We start from the raw sequence: 15,911 nt of genomic DNA, 5'->3' as shown, positions 1-15,911 counted from the left end.
TATAAAGGTCCACTTTCCAAAAGTAATTTTTATTATGGTATCCTTATTTTTAGAGCAAAAATCAGACACTGATTACTCTGTTTGTCAGACTTGTTAGTGTGTTTATACACAAAGTCTTATACAAATATAAAATTAAATCATGTTTAGTTAAGGACTCATTAAACTTCCTTAATGCATGCGATAATGTTTCATGAAATTAGAGCTTTCCAGGAAAATGTGGGGCACGTTTACATGTGGTCACTACTTACTTCAAGCAAGTGCCAAGTACCCTGGAAGGAGGGAGGGTGAGCGCCAGTGGTTGGGGTATTCAGAGGGGACAGAAGCGTCTGCTCAGCTCTGGCCTTCTCTCCCACACGAGCCCGGGCGCCCCTTCCTGCCCCGGCTCTGCCCTGTCCCGTGGGGACTCCTCCCTGGCCTCTAGCCCCCACCCAAGGCAGGCTTGGCTTTCCCTTCACCCGGCCTGCCCTGCTCGGGCACCTTGAAAGCCACAGAAGAGTGTGCGGTGACACAGACATTTTGAGGACAGCAGGATAGAGAAGAAAAGAGTCATCCTTGAAGGTCTAGAATGTAATTTAATTCCAAAGCTGCTAAGCCACCTGTGCTGTACTTTTCCAATCTCCCTGACCGCCGGCACAGGGGGAGTCAACTCAGGACGCTGGCTCTGCGTTTCTCGTCAGCTTGTTGAACACAGAAGTGGTTTAGGATGGGAACTGAGGAACTGAGAAGGCAGGGAGAGGCTGGGGAGAGTTGAGGCCTCCCATATACTTCTTCAGCGTAACAGCAGACGTGTTTGCAGGCACATGTTCCAGGTGACGCAGGGCGAAGGGTGCAGAGAGCTCGCAGGGCTTCTCACTGCCCTCACTGGACTCGTAGTGCAGTGTGGGGAGAGGGCAGATCACAGAGAGCCCTGTGGCGGGGAGGCCTCTGAGGAGGAGGGGGGAGGGGGACTCAGAGTCAGACGTGTGGGAACTGCCCAAAGCGTGAATGAGTGGAGGTGAAGGAACAGTGTTCCAGCAAAAGAGACAGCCTGAGCACGAGCGGAGGGCGGGCGTGCCTGGGCAGCTCTGCAAACCCGGGGGACTGGGTTACCTGGAGGGGGAGACTTCATGGACAGGAAGAGTGAGAGCTAGGATGGAAGGTTCCAGAGTTAGGGTTTGCCCACTTGAAGGTTCTGAGCTTCAAATTAGGATGTTTCCTAGTAGATGCTGGCAGCCGGCAGTGTTTGGAAGTAGTCCTGGAATCGGGGACCACAGTGAAAGTGTGCAGACTATCTGTGTCTGGATTCTGCCCTGTTGATTATCTGCACGTGGTCTCAGCTTCCAACATCCAACAACATACAGGCTACATGTAGGTCATGGGCATGTGTTCAGGAAACCACTCCCCACACCCTCGCCCCAGGCCCACCGGGCAGGAAGGAACCCTGGTGCTGGCAGAGAGCTTGGCTTCAATTCACACCCACCTGGCAGAGCCTCAGGTTCCTTTCCTCTCTACCCACCCTCCCCTCCCACACAAGGTCCTGCCCAAGCCCTCACCACAAGGCCCCGAGCCATCGAGGAGTCCTGTAGGCTGACCACATGTGCACACGCCCCAGCAATTCAGCAGAGGAGCTGAATCACAGAACCACCTCTGGAGCCCTTTCTCTTTTCTTTCCAGGTACAGGCGCCAAGCTCTTTGCACAGTGAGCAGCAGGACTCGCTGCTTCTCTCCACCTACTCGCAACAGCCAGGGCCCCTGGGCTATGCCCCGCAGCCCCAGCCCTCACGCCCTCCCCGAAGGGTCAGCAGCCTGTCCGAGTCCTCAGGCCTCCAGCAGCCACCCCGGTAGTGCCCTGGCACCTCAGTTGGGTCACAATCAGCTTTAACCAATGGATGACGGGGGGTTGGTCACGGGAGTTGGGGAGAGGAGTTTAAACTAAACCCTTGGCTTTTGTGCACACTGCATACATTTCAGAACTCCTGGATGGTAGCCATCTCTGGAGTGCGCGGCTGGCACGTGGGAAATGACAGCAAGACTGGTGGGCTTCCCCTGCCTCCGCACTTCTCGGGCGCACTCTACAGCCATACTTGGGCGGGAACCGAGTACCCACGACAGCGTCGTTACTCAGTTTACCTTAGCCAACAGAGCAGCTCACCGCATCCTCCCCAGGGCGCACAGGTCACTCTCACTGGCTGTGGCCCGTCCACCCTTGCTAGCCGGGCTTCACTCTCCTGATCCTCTTTCCTTTGCGTTTGAGAAGCACTGGGTCAGAGATCTGTTTGGAGAGAGAGAATAAAGAGATTATTTTTCATTATTTTTAAATGGTGGTTTTGTTTTAATTTGCACAGCTGCACAGAGGAGATTGCTTAGGCACTTTCAGTTTTTAAAAGTAATAAGGCCTCCTGACTTCGTTTGGAGACCACAGTAACAAAAACAGCCCACCAATAGATAGCCACGCCGGTCGTTATTAACCAGGCTGCAGACCCACACCCTCCAGCCTGAACCCTCGTGGAACCACGCTCGCCCCCCCCCCCACACGGCTGGTGATTATTTTTTCCCCTAAATGTAACACTGGACTATTTCCTGTTTACTTCGTCGATTGCAACTACAAAGGCGGACTCAGAGCAAAGCACAATCACACAGCTGATGTTCCGGAATTGTGCTGGCAACTCTAGGACTATGAAGGGTGAGTTCCACACGCCAGGCGGCCTGCGGAGCTCCAGGTCCCCAAGGGACCCACCACGTGCTGGCCTTTGAGGGAGAATGCTGCATCTTTCTACATATCTTTCACGATGAGACCGAGGATTGGATTCTCCTTTTCAAAATGCACTTTGCTTTTTTTGTATGTTTTGTTATGTTGAGATGTTTCTAAAGAAAAGATTTTATGTAATTATAAGACAAAGTGTAGTGAACTGTACAGCTGTTGTAATAATGACCTATTTCTATATAAAATAAAATTGTATGGATTATGTGTAAATTATTTTGTATCTGAGATACCAGTTCCTTTCCCAAATATAAAAGTATAAAAGTTTTCTTGTGTTTTTCTGTGAGTGGACATTTTGTAATAAATTAACAGATTTGTACAATTTCCTCTGGAGGCAGTTTCTGTCCCTTGTTATGTATGCATGCACACATCTTTTCATCAGTAAACATATATATTTTTTTAATTTCAAGACATTTCTAAGGACATTCAAAGATAGGGAACAGGTGGAAGCAAGCAGTGAATGAGCTGGGTAATGGCGTGAGGTGTTTGAGCCACATGTGTTTCAGCCTGTCAGGTCCCCGATCTTTATAGCAAAGGTTGTGCCAGAAAAAACAATGGTTTGTTGTAGAAATGACAGCAAAAACAAACAGAAAAAGTTCCTGGAAACATCTCAGGCTTATGGACGTCGGTCATCTGTGGAGATGACCACAGCATTTGGAGCCCATACTTAGACTCACCTGGGCTAGAGTGCATGGGCACTAACTGCCAATCCTTAGAGATCAGTGATGCATGCAGGGTTTGTGTGTCTGTGTGTGAGACGCACACGTGTCATGTTGACAGGAGGACACAGCAGCAGCTTCTGGGAGGCTTCTGCCAGCTACAGACATACCCGCTTCCCAGGAGGCTTCATCACGTGAATGAGAGGGGGCCCGGGCACACTGTGATTGAGAATCAGAGAGGGTGGTGCTCAGCCCAGGCCTTTCCAAAAGCGTTGGCCCAAGAAAACTAAGTTCCTTTCCTCGCTCCATCATTCTAGCTCTGTGCTTTCACCTGCTCCTCTGTAGAATGAGAGCTCTTTTCAGTTCCATGACTAGGATCAGTTTGGGATGGCATGAGAGGCTGCCATATAAATACATCGAAAAGTTTTATTATTCACACAATTGCTGTATTCCTAAAAAAAGGTAAGTAAATATTTTGCATGCACTAGGAACATTTACTCTTTAAACAAAGGCCACCAGAAAAGAACCCTCTTTTTAAAACAAAAAATCTGTGTAAAACTGGATTAACTATTTTGTAATTAAACTGTTTTGTAAATTTGAAGTTTTACAGATCTGAGTTTTCCGTAAAAGAATTTGTGTTTTAATTGGCTGTCAGAATTCTTGCTTCTAAGTAGAACAAGATTTTTCATGGAAACAGCATATTTTTTGTCCTAGAATTTTCTAGCTGGAAGCCATTAGATGAGGGTCGAGTATGCCAGGCTACTAATTTAATTTAGCATTGCTTCAATCCTACACATGTTCAAAATCTCGATAAACTGAGAAAACTCTTGTTGTATAATAGTTCCTTAAACCCACATATCATCAGGGGAAGTTTAATCCGTAAGCTTTTGATTCATTTAATTTTGCTCATTAAAAGGCTGTTTTGCAACCCTGTCCTATTTCCAGAAAAAACATGACCTTTCTACTTGGAAAACTATAAAGTCTCAGCTCATGAGAAGTGGCTGAAATGTGAACTCTGGAATACACCAAGTGTTATTTTAAACTAACCCAACTAAAATGTATCTTCTGTCTCTACTAGCAACTAAAGTTCAGTTAATTAAAAATGTTTGTTTATACAGGCAACAGGGTGAACTGGTCAACTATCAGATCATTCTAAGCCATGACATTTTGCATTCTTGCCTAAATTATCTGGTAAAATTTGGGTGTTGGGTAAAAATTTCTTCAATTTCTCTCTTCACTTTATGTGAAGCCTAAAGGTATTAAAGTCAGCCATTAATAACCCAGAGAAATGACTAATTTGGACCCTCCAGAGAAATGCCATATGTGGCTTTTTGAACAGACACATTTGAACTCCACACTTTACATATGTGCCATACACACAGCAGCATACTTCTATAAGCATAAGGCAGCGGATTATTTGCTTTTTTCCCCCCTTTATTTTATGTGGGACACTGCCACGGCGTGGCTTGACTGAGCAATGCTAGATCCACTTCCAAGATCTGAACCTGCGAACCCCGAGCTGCCAAAGCAGAGCATGAACTTAACCACTGCACCACCGGGCCTTCCCCAACGCAGCTGCTTAAATAGCCGAAATATATAGCCTTATAGTATCTGTGAAACAGCTTTATTTTCCTGGAGAAAAAAGCTCATTAGAAACAAAAAAAAGCAAATCTCCTTTAGGATCGTTGCCTAACCAGCCAACGTCCAATTACGGGGGGAAGCAGGGTAACCCTTCGGCACATTCCTTTCATTAATGCGTGCTTTAAAATGGAGCCTCAAATGTTGGGTGACCACTTTATATGCACTTAAAAGGTATTCAATTTAACTCAGTATGTGACTCAATTTCCTTTAAAATGTCTGCCCCTCCTAACATCTCCGTCTCTTTCATTGTAGCCATGACCCGCCCATCTACACACGCTGAAAATCTTTATCCTGTGCTGGAAAATCACGTCTAGCAGGGGACATTTTGTACACAGAAATATAGTCACCACTAACTGTAATTCATTTAATATCCAATTTATTAATCTTATAAATTTTTCAGTTAGCATACTTTTAACCATTAAGTGATCATTTCCCTTAGTAATCACATTACTACTTAAACAAGAGTCAATATTTAGGAATTTACAAAAATAAATTTCCCCAGTTATGAAAAAAGTAGATTACAACTAGAAACATTTGTAAGGATTTAATTAAAATCTCAAGTCTGATAAAGATCCCTTAAAAGTTCTAAGACATCTTAAAAGCAAAAACGACCCACAAAATATAGTATCTTTACATCAAAACTGGTTGGAAGGATGTGAATATCACGAGTTTAACGGTTTTGTATTTTAATCCATACTCATTCTTTCACCTTCTCAGTGTTCTGGTTCTTACATTCCATTCTAGGGTTTCAATAACTCACTAAATAAAAACCTTACACCTCCCTAGGTTTAAGGATCTTACCATATCCGCCCCCTCTCCAAAAAAGAACGTAATTTCTGATGAGCAGAGGCTGAAGGTCCAGGGTTGTCGACTTGAGGGTTTGGCCTGGGGACACGGAACTTGGTTACATAGTCTAAGTCAACTCACACATGAGCTGCGGGCATGAGAGTCCCCTCTTCTAGGTCAAAGTCCCACATCTTTCATCAGGCAGCCCAGAGAGGAGGGGATAGTTACCATTTCTTTTAGGGAAGTTGGGCTAATTTATCAGCTAGGACTGCACTTGTGGACACTCATTCATGGTCACAGCATGTGGGCACCAGGGCAAACGAGCTGCTGGACCCCTTCTTCCTTCCCTGTGCAGCCCCTGCTTCTCCCAGGAGTGTTTGGCTCCCTCACAAGTGTCATTTCACTCCTTCACTCCCTCAGATAGAAACTAGTCCATGTCTACACTTTATTAACAGACACAAGCTTGACAAAGAAACAAGATGCCCATATGTAGTAATACTTTCCCACTTATTAAAAACAATGACCATTAGGCATATCTACTATGTTGACTCCTTTTTCAATTACAGCAACCCTTTTTTATATTTCATTTTAGCATTAAGTCATGAACTCGTAAGCTTTCATAAACTCAGCTCTTTAAATTAACCATTGTCATTTTATTTTTTGCTCAGATTCACACAACTTGTCAAGTGGGATCTCGCTTCACTGGCTCCTTTATCTTTTCAGCATTGCCTATCAGAAATCAGACTCTGGATTTCTTTCTGGAAACAACAGAATCAAAATCCATCCTGATTTTTTTTCTGCCTCAAGTCATGGAATCAACTCCAAAGAGACGTGATTCCTTTCAGTTAAAAAAAAAAGCATTAGAGATTAAAATCTGGGTGCCTGGGGTGAGCGGGTGAGAATGAGTTAGTGTTGGGCAGGAGTGCTGCTTCTGTGGCTGTTATTGGACCATTTCGTTGTGACAGAGCTGAAAACACATATTTCTTTTAAGGTCACAAAATCACATTGATTTCTTCTATATATTTTCTATAGAATTTCACTCTACATTTCTAATGTGATTCCATCAACCACTAAGACTTTCTCCTAAATTGACATTTCATATAAAGTGAGTTATAAACTGTCGACTAATTTCAAAACACCTCCTGTGCTAGTCCTCTCCTCTCTGTCCCCACTATTTGCCCCCTAAGCCAGAAGCCCCATTTTGGCCAGATCACAGCCTCCCAGTTGACCCCCAGGTTCCAGTCCACCCACATACTACTACTGGACACGTCTTCCTCTAGCACCTTCTTCACAACCACACCCCTTTCCTATAAAAATCTTTCAGTGGCTCTTCTTGGTAAGTTCCATTGGAGCTTCCTAGAGCTTAGCCCAGCACAAGGCTGCAGAGGAGGACCCCCTGCAGTGCCTTAGCTTTGCTGCTCTCCCCCCCAGACTGCTTAGGACTGGAATGCAGTCTCTCCACTTCTTCCTTGCTGCCCCCAAAGGGAAGCATTCAGATCTTGTTTCATTCTAAGGATTCTCTGGTAATCACTAAAAGTAAAAAGACGTGGGTGAGTAGCAGAGCTGCAAAACACTGGAGAGTTACAAAGCACATGAAGTTCAGTTTAGTGGTTTTGGTCTCTGGGAGGCTGGCAGTGACTGGCCTGGCCCCTGGGGCTTGGCAGGGAAGAAGCTAGAAGAACCTGTAGGGCTGGACTGAAACATGCAAGGGCCCCAGGCAGGCTAATGATTTTCAATCCTTCAAACCAAACAGTTCTTATTGTATGTCTTACTTGTTTGGGTTATATTATTAGAGTTCATCAAGAATAAGGAAGGCATGGATTTACGGATCCAAATGACTCTCTTAGAATCCCTAGACTGGTGACACTCGGTTCCTAAGCCTCTGGGAAGCTCTAGAATGATCCCTTCTGGGTACCTCCTCAGAGCTCCCTGTCATCTCTCACATCTTATCTGAGCCACCTTTCCAACCTGACTGTCTACTGCTTCCCCAGCTCCCCCGCCTTTTCTTCCCCTCCCTCAGTATGTCTTCTTCCAGCCTTTATGCCCCAAGGGACAGGACAGGTGGAGAGCAGCCCATCCCCATATTCACATCCTATCCTGTAGTCATCTGCCTCCTCTCCCCTCCCCACTTGCTTAGCAAGTAGTGAAACCTGCTAAAATCACTAATAACCTCCTGTTGAAGCAAGCAGTGGGTACATCTCAGTTTTTGCCTTACTTCAACCCTGTAGCATTTAGAACCTGTTGATCACTATGCCCTTCTTTTGACTTATAAGACAATATTTTCAACTAAGTCTTTTCCTGCTGCTCTAATGACACTACTGATCTCCTGCAGCCTCTACCGCCCCCCCCCCCCCCCCCCCCCCCCCCCGCCTCTTAAATGTAGTGTCTACACTGGTCTTCTCCCTAGAAGTCCTCTTGACTTTACTTCTTCATACCTATAAAATCAGTCTGCTACTTTCCAATCCCACTGCAACTGCCTTGGTTCACACCCTCCTCTTTTGTATATATTGTGTAAATACTTTCCTTCTACCGGTGTCCTTGCTACCATCTTGCCCCCTACTCCAATCTATTCTTCACAGTGTAACCAAATTAATCCTAAAACAAATCTGATCATGGCACAGCCTCCTGAAAGCCTTCCAACGACTCACTACCTATAACAATCTCTTGAGAAAGGCCCCACAGACGATCTCGTCTCTCAGCCTGGAGTCTGGAAAGCCTACTGCTTCAGACCTGTCCTGTGCTGCACACTCTACCACCCCTCTGCCTAGCTATCTCCTGCCCGTCCTTCCAGAACCAGCACAAGCCTCCCTGCTTTCTGCACCCTTGACCCAGCCATGCATCAGGCCGGGCACGACCCTCCGGTGGCCCCACCGTCCAGGACGGTAACGACTCCCGATCCTGAGTGTGCCCTGCTGGACGTGAGCACCTCCAGGGCGGCAGCTGTGTCTTAGGCATCTCTGGGGCCGCCGTCGAATCAGTGAGTGAATGAGACAAGAAGACAAGAACGTCTTCTCTTCCCAGCTCTGCTCTCATCCAACCGTGGGCCTGGGTTTTGGTTTCCTCTGAAGACTTAGACTGGAGCGCGCCTCATTCGCGCAGAGCAGGAGGGAACTCGGCTGCGGGAAGCCGGGCGCAGAAAACGCACTAGTCCAGCCGCCGCCCAGGCGGGCCGCCGACACACGCCTTTCCCTCGGCGCGCGCCGCTTACGTCACAGCCTCGCCGTTCTCTCTGCCCAGCCACACCTCCCACCTGCCGCCAGGCGACCCGGAAGCTGTAGTTGCGACCCGGCTTTGCCTCTCCCACAATACCCCGCGCTCTTCCTTTCCAGCCTGGGCCCGGCAGGGTGAGTATGGGTGGTTCGTCTCGGCTTCGGGAATCTGGCTCCATCCTCGGCCGGGATTGTGCTGGCCGGGACAGCGGCCTTTCTCCTGAGCGGGCCCGGGGCTCCGCGTTGCAGGGAGACGGCAATCCGCGCTGTGTTTAAGGGTTCCCATAGCTCGAGAAGGAGAATGGCCAGGCTTAGGGGAACCGGGGCCGCAGGGGTTTCCGGGGCGGGGGCATTTCAGGAGCGCCGGTGTCTGGACCGCGGGCGGCCGGCTTGCTTTTGCACAGGCCTGGGCTTCAGGGGTCTGGCCGGACCCTCGGTACCCGGAATCGCGCCGAGGGCGGCAGCGTGAGGCCGGGCCCTGTTGGGGGGACTTAGCCTGTGGTTGTCCCATTCTGCTCTGAGCCTGCTTGTCGCCTGCGTTTAGATGGCTCCCGCTAAGAAGGGTGGCGAGAAGAAGAAGGGCCGCTCTGCCATCAACGAGGTGGTGACCAGAGAATACACCATCAACATCCACAAGCGCATCCATGGCGTGTGAGTACCCTGCAGGCGGCCGATGCCGCGCGGGTCGGGGGCTCTCGGAGGCCTGCTCAGTCGATTAGAGGCCGGGTGGTGCAGAAGTCATGCATTTCTTCTTCAGAAGCTCCAGTCTATGCCGTGGAGCCTGTTTCAGGTTTATAGAGTTTAAAGGGTGGTGCTCGGAGGTTAGTGACTGGAGACGTGAGGTTGCGTGATGCAGGTTCTGGGAGAGCCACTTTGGGAAAACTTGGTGATGAGAAAAGCATCCTCCTCAGCCTTTGTAAGTGAATCAATCCCTGGCGGCCTAAAGGGTGAAAGATTTGTATGCGACGGAAAGCAAACTTTAATGTTTCTAGACTCGGATAAAGCTGTACCGGCCCAAGAGGTGAGCACTTTACAGGGTTACTTTCGTTCTCTGACGCACAGCTCTGTGTTGGTGTTGGTTGTAGTTAGTGTTGGTTGGTGATTAGTGTTGGTTGAGTCGTAATAACATGAAACTGCCAGAGAGACGAGAAAGATTGTATCAGTGGAGGGCAGTGCTTGTGGTGAGGACCCAGGAGTGTTGTGGGTTTGTGATACACAAGAACGTCAGGAAGGGTTTTGTTTTTTTAAAAGATTTTATTTTTCCTTTTTCTCCCCAAAGCCCCCCGGTACATAGTTGTGTATTTTTAGTTGTGAGTCCTTCCAACTGTGGGATGTGGGACGCCGCCTCAGAATGGCCCGATGGGCGGTGTCGTGTCAGCGCCCAGGATCCGAACCTGGAAACCCGGGCCTGCCAAGGGGAGCGCACGAACTTAATCACTCAGCCGTGGGGCTGCCCCGCAGGAAGTGTTTTGAATGTTCTGGTGCTTGTTGTTTTCCTCTGCATTTGGTGTTTAGTTCTTGAGCTTAGTGAGGTTTTCTCCGTTTTTGCACATGGTGCTTATTGCTGATAGTGGAGACCAGATCTCTTGAATACTGTTATTTGGAGTACCTTTAATAGCACAATGTTACAGGGTAATATTCTATGCAGGCACCAATCCATGGAACAGGATTTCTTGCACTTGACTGTGCAGTCATCTCAGGAGAACTAATCTTTGCCGGGGATTTAAATATGCTCCAGCGTCCGCATCGGGCCTGGCATTTTTGCGCTATGTTCCCTGCCCAGTGTTGACATGTGTGAGCTAAGGAGCATCACGCGCATTGTCTTATTTTGGGTCTCTGAGGTGGCTTCTGGGTCAAAACGCCCGTGCCTTTTTTGTGCGTTAATGCTGCTTGTGGGGAACCACATTCCCTTCCCGCCTGTTTATTTGGTGCGTGCGCACATTCGTTTTGGGAGCATATCAAGTACCTGTTATTAGGTATTGTTCTTGGCTCTGCAAATAAGGGCAGAGAACCAAAGATCCTGCTTTACTAGTTTACTTACGGGGAGTTAGACAGCAAGGATTTAGATGTAAAATGGTGAGTGCTAAGTGGAACGTAAGTCACTGGTTGAAAGGGGTGCTGTTTTAAAGGCCACACAGATGATGACATTTGAAAAGTGTGGGTGTGAGCCATTGCAGGTGGACGAGGTTTTCGGGCATTTTGTGCTTTGTTACAAAAGCCTCTAGCGAAGACTTAGATGACACTGAATCCTTTCATTATTTTTCAGTCCTTACTTGATCAACAATTGAGAGTTCATTCTTATGTGAAAATGCTGTATTTGTATTACTTCCAAAGGGTCCGGTCGTGTGTTTTTCTTCTTGCTTCTCTAGCTACTCCTTCTACTTTGCTAGTTCCTCCTCACAAGCTTCCTCTTCATATTGAGGAGCCCCAGGACTCAGTCCCTCTTCTGTCTGTGCTTGGTAATAGCAGCTAGTCTTAGGACTGCAAATATCCAACTGCTGTCAACATCTCTACTTGCGTGTTTAAATAGGCATCACAAACTTTGCAGGGCCCCAAACTGAATTCGTGGCATACATCTCCACCCCCAACCTTCCCGTTTCTGGTCACCTTCCCTGTTGCAGTCGTGAGTGATGGCGCATGTCCTCTTGGCTCTGCCTTCCATGGTCTGACCGGTTGCGCTGGTCCCACAAACGTTCTCTCCCTTGAATGGTTAGTTAGCAGCTGTCGCTCCTGGTTCCCTCTCCCAGCCCCAAACACCACCTGATCTATTCTCAAAGTCTTCATTGGCCTCCTGTCTTACTCAGATGAGAAGCCAGAGTTCTTGCTATCATCCCACATGAGCTGGCCACTTATTTTCTTAATCATACCAGGCATGTACCTGATTCAGGGTAGCTTTTTGCTTTATTTTTACTTTTTTTCTCTGTCTGAATGCTTTTCTGAGAGAACTAAATGACTGCCCTTGTCGTCTTCAGATCTTCACTCCAGTGTCTCTGGCCATCTTATTTAAACCTCCAATCCCCTTCCCTAATGCTCCCTCTTTTCCTTGGTTTATTTTTTTGTGTAGTACTCAATACCATCTGATGTACTCAATGTGTCATTTACATAAGCTACGTAAAGAACAGGGCATTATGTCTGTTAGATGTACTACTGTTATTTCTAGTGTCCTTTTTTCTAGATGGTTAAGTATTTAAGTGAATGAAATGAGCTTGCTTAATAGGGTTTTAGAAATAGCAAGGAGGCTGGTGAGGGCAGAGCAAAGGGAGCAGGGGAGATAAGGTAAGAGAAGAGGCAGAGTGAGGTGGAGGGGGTGGGGAGACAGATCTTGTAAGCCATGTGAGGTCACTGAAGGGTTTAGAGCAGAGTTATGTCACCCTAGCACGCTCTGTGTGTTGCTTTGATCGGATTTCAGAGTTCACTTGATCTAACAAAAGTATGGAGCACCCACCATGTGCCAGGCACTGTGCATGGGGGTTACAGAGGTGCCATGGCCCCTTCTCCGAAGTTCACGGTCTTGGGGTGCTGCGATACCTGTTTGGTCTTTGCCCCACTTGGAATGGCCTTCACATATCCAAATGCTTGACCATTTCAGCAGTAGTAAAGTTTTCCTTTTTCATCATCTTTATTAACTGAAAGCATGAAATTCAAATGAATTTATGTACCCTCATCTGAACAATGGGAGTTGGAACACACATGAGTTAATGACAATGCCTGGCTCATAGTGAGAGCTCCAGAGAATTACTGTTATCCTCCTCATACTTCTGGAGAGATCTGTACATTTCAGTTCCCTGTTCTTTAAGTGTAGACCAAGTTAATGAACCTTAAGTGTTGTATACTTGATGTTTAGGCATATTCTAACACCGTTCTTTTATTACATTCTCTTTGGCTGGTGGTTTTATTAGAGCCTGGGGGTGTTTTTGTTTCTTTTGTCAGGAAAGAGTTGACCAGTGTGTATATTAGCATCTCCTAAGGATCATACACAGAGCTTTTGTCCTACATCATTGAAAATGGATTATATATTTTCTCTGTCCCAAGTATTATACTGGGCACAACACACTGGTGGAAAAAAGGATTGGTCCTGCCTTGTTCAGGGTTTGGTTTAGATTTGTTTTGTGAAAATAGGACTGGCTGTGTTATGTATTTCGTTTAATTTTGTTCTCATTTATTTACTCAATTTGAATCTCAGGGGCTTCAAGAAACGTGCCCCTCGGGCACTCAAAGAGATCCGGAAATTTGCCATGAAGGAGATGGGAACTCCAGATGTGCGAATTGACACCAGGCTCAACAAAGCTGTCTGGGCCAAAGGAATAAGGTGCTAAATTTACCTATGTTATGCACTTTTACAATTACACCAGCTTAACCAACTCACTCTGCATAGTCTTTCTAAGTTTAGTAATTTAGCTAATGCACATGAAAGTATTTAAAAAGAAAAATGTGGCAGAGTCAAAGGAGGGGTAGCATCAGCAGGGAAGCCCTTTCAATGTGGTATGTGAACTGAGACCCAAATGATAAAGGAGCCAGCAGTGTGAGGGTTGGGTAAGAGCGTTGCACAGAGAGAACAAACTTGCTGTGATCTGGGGACAGGGGTTATGAAGATGGAGTAGAGTAAGTGAGGACAGTGAATGAGGATGGAGAGTTAGGCAGGGGACGCATTATGTGGAATCTGGTCACGGTGAACTTTGGACTTAGCTCAGACATAATGAGAAACACTGGAGCAGTGGTTTCCAGCCAGAAGCAATTTTACTCACCTTTCCTAGGGGGCATTTTAGATTGTCATTACTGGGGGTCACTACAGGCCAAGGATGCTGCTAAGCATCCTACAATACACAAGGCAGCCCACCATAGCAAAGAATCATCCATCCCAAACGTCAGTAGTGCCAAGGATGAGAACCCTTTTGTAGTTTATAAGCAGGAGGATAGTTTTTTCTGTGGAGGATGATGTAAGGTGCCAGAGTGGAAGTGGGACCAGCTACGCGGGGTGGTACTGGCATGAACTAGGTGATTGTATGAGGCTGCCTGTGTCTGGGTGGTATTTCAGTGTTGGGGTTAGAGGGGATGACATAGAGAGACTTGAGATTCAGCCCTGCAGTGAGCCAGCATTTAGGGTTGTGGTAGAGATGTGTGTAATAAAGGAGCTGCCGACGAGCTCCCTTGAGATAGTAAGGGAGGAGTGGTGTCACATGAGCCAAGAGAAGTCCTAAGTTTCAGAGTGCCTCAAGTCCTGAGATAGATAAAAGGAGGCCATGCCGTCATCTATAAAGCTGCTGAGAGGTTGGATGGGATAGGATCAGAGTGTTATCTGCATAGGTAGAGAAACAGAACATTTAATAGTCTTACATTTTCAATATAGCCTGCAGAGTTTTCAGTGTTTCTCCAGACTTAAATTTAACAGACAAATCTCATAACCAAGATTTGTATGTTGGTAGAGGGGGAAGGACCTAGCGTGTTTGGGCCCACATTTCTGCATGGGATTGAATGCATAGGTTGAAGGTTGGTGGTGGCTGCCTACTAAGACAGGTATGCATCGTGAGACAACAGCATTTAATGCCCGCTTGTAGGTGTTTATTTTCTAGGGAACTGATAAACACATCTAGTACTAGCTGGCTGGTCCAATTAGAGCAAAGGACAGAGCACTAGAAGCATGTTAAGAAGTGAGGACAGGATGTGAGAGAAGAGCAGGTGGCATTGGCTCGAGCAGCACATTTATATTTTTATCAGGAATGTCCCATACCGTATCCGTGTGCGGTTGTCCAGAAAACGTAATGAGGATGAAGATTCACCAAACAAACTCTATACGTTGGTTACCTACGTACCTGTCACCACTTTCAAAAGTAAGTTTTACTCCGTCCCACAAAGCTGTTTAGAGAAACCACCTTAGCCCTGTTATAGCCTGAATTTATGTGTTCAGCAAATACTTAGTGTGCACCTGTATGCCTGGCATTTATCCAGTAGGAATGTAAGGAACAGGTATAATCAGCAGACCTTGTTTAATTGTCAAGGTGTGGAAGAATGCAAAAGGACACAAAACAAGTCTGTATCTGGGTTGTAAAAAGGTCACATGGAATCCTACTGCTTGCCTAAACCCTTCAAGAAAAGGTTTTGGAGTATAAAGTGTGTGGGGCTGGAGGCTGACTGGCTGTCACTTCTTTTACAGATCTACAGACAGTCAACGTGGATGAGAACTAACTGCTGATTGTCAAATAAAGTTATAAAACCGCCTCCGTGTTTCGGTTTTCCTTCGCTGGTTGCACGCTTGTATGTTATAAAGCAGTTTCCAATTATCAGATCATTTGGAGACCTTTTCCTAAATACTGATTCCTCTGTGCTCTTATCCCCAGCCCCTGGGGTTTCTGAATATTTGGACAGGACCTAAGCAGGGTTTTTAGGGTGATTTTTTTTTTAAGTAAGCCTGGCTTGAGAACTCTAGGGAGGTAGGACGTTGGAGGTATGATGTTGATGTGCTTTAACAAACTAAAATGATGCGATCGATACGCCTATGAGGGTTAAGGAAATGTGTTTGGCAGCATGTCTTTAAGCTCCTGCCGGCATCTGTATTGACTATACTTGTGAAAAGGTACAGAATAGTCTTGTAAAATTATTGATTTTTTGATAGGGTAACCAGATTATGCTTAACACTTCATAATTTAGCTCATTTATTTGTAATGGCTCCAGGAGGCATCTCTAGTCCAGATTTACATGGAGCTAAAGTTCAAAAACAAAGTTTCTTAAAGTTACAGTCACAAAAATATGTTAAATTCGGCCTGAAAACAAGGTGTCACAGGGATTCTATTTCATCAGTGTTTAAGCTTCTGACCCTTGTTAAATGCTGCCATAAAGAGATTCCCTTTCTGAAGCCCTGCTGGTGATGGTGCACAGCCA

At 46.4% G+C, this 15,911-nt stretch overlaps 2 protein-coding genes and 1 long non-coding RNA gene across 11 annotated transcripts in view; 2 read left to right on the top strand and 1 right to left on the bottom strand.

The window, feature by feature from the left end:
- Positions 1-3,066, top strand: part of NPAS2 (neuronal PAS domain protein 2) — a 159,139-nt gene extending 156,073 nt beyond the window's left edge. For all 9 annotated transcript variants that reach the window (XM_023618548.2, XM_005599789.4, XM_023618546.2 and 6 more), the window contains exon 21: positions 1,654-3,066. In XM_023618548.2, coding sequence (XP_023474316.1) covers positions 1,654-1,682 — 29 coding nt within the window. In that variant the 3' untranslated portion in view covers positions 1,683-3,066. The remainder of the gene's footprint in view (positions 1-1,653) is intronic.
- Positions 553-2,249, bottom strand: LOC138917811 (uncharacterized). The gene is made up of 3 exons (XR_011426282.1): positions 2,110-2,249; positions 1,090-1,234; positions 553-924 (listed from the first exon to the last, which is right to left on the bottom strand). It is a non-coding gene; the product is annotated as an uncharacterized lncRNA (long non-coding RNA).
- A 5,857-nt stretch (positions 3,067-8,923) lies between the features above and the next one.
- Positions 8,924-15,251, top strand: RPL31 (ribosomal protein L31). The gene is made up of 5 exons (XM_001489469.7): positions 8,924-9,170; positions 9,580-9,686; positions 13,219-13,344; positions 14,751-14,863; positions 15,187-15,251. The coding sequence occupies exons 2-5, from the start codon at positions 9,580-9,582 to the stop codon at positions 15,216-15,218; spliced, it is 378 nt and encodes a 125-aa protein (XP_001489519.1). The 5' UTR covers positions 8,924-9,170; the 3' UTR covers positions 15,219-15,251.
- Positions 15,252-15,911: the final 660 nt, after the last annotated feature.

Source organism: Equus caballus, chromosome 15 (assembly GCF_041296265.1).
Source record: "Equus caballus isolate H_3958 breed thoroughbred chromosome 15, TB-T2T, whole genome shotgun sequence".
Lineage (NCBI taxonomy): Eukaryota > Metazoa > Chordata > Mammalia > Perissodactyla > Equidae > Equus > Equus caballus.
Note: the sequence above shows the minus strand (reverse complement) of the source record. Positions and strands in the feature narration are given on the sequence as shown.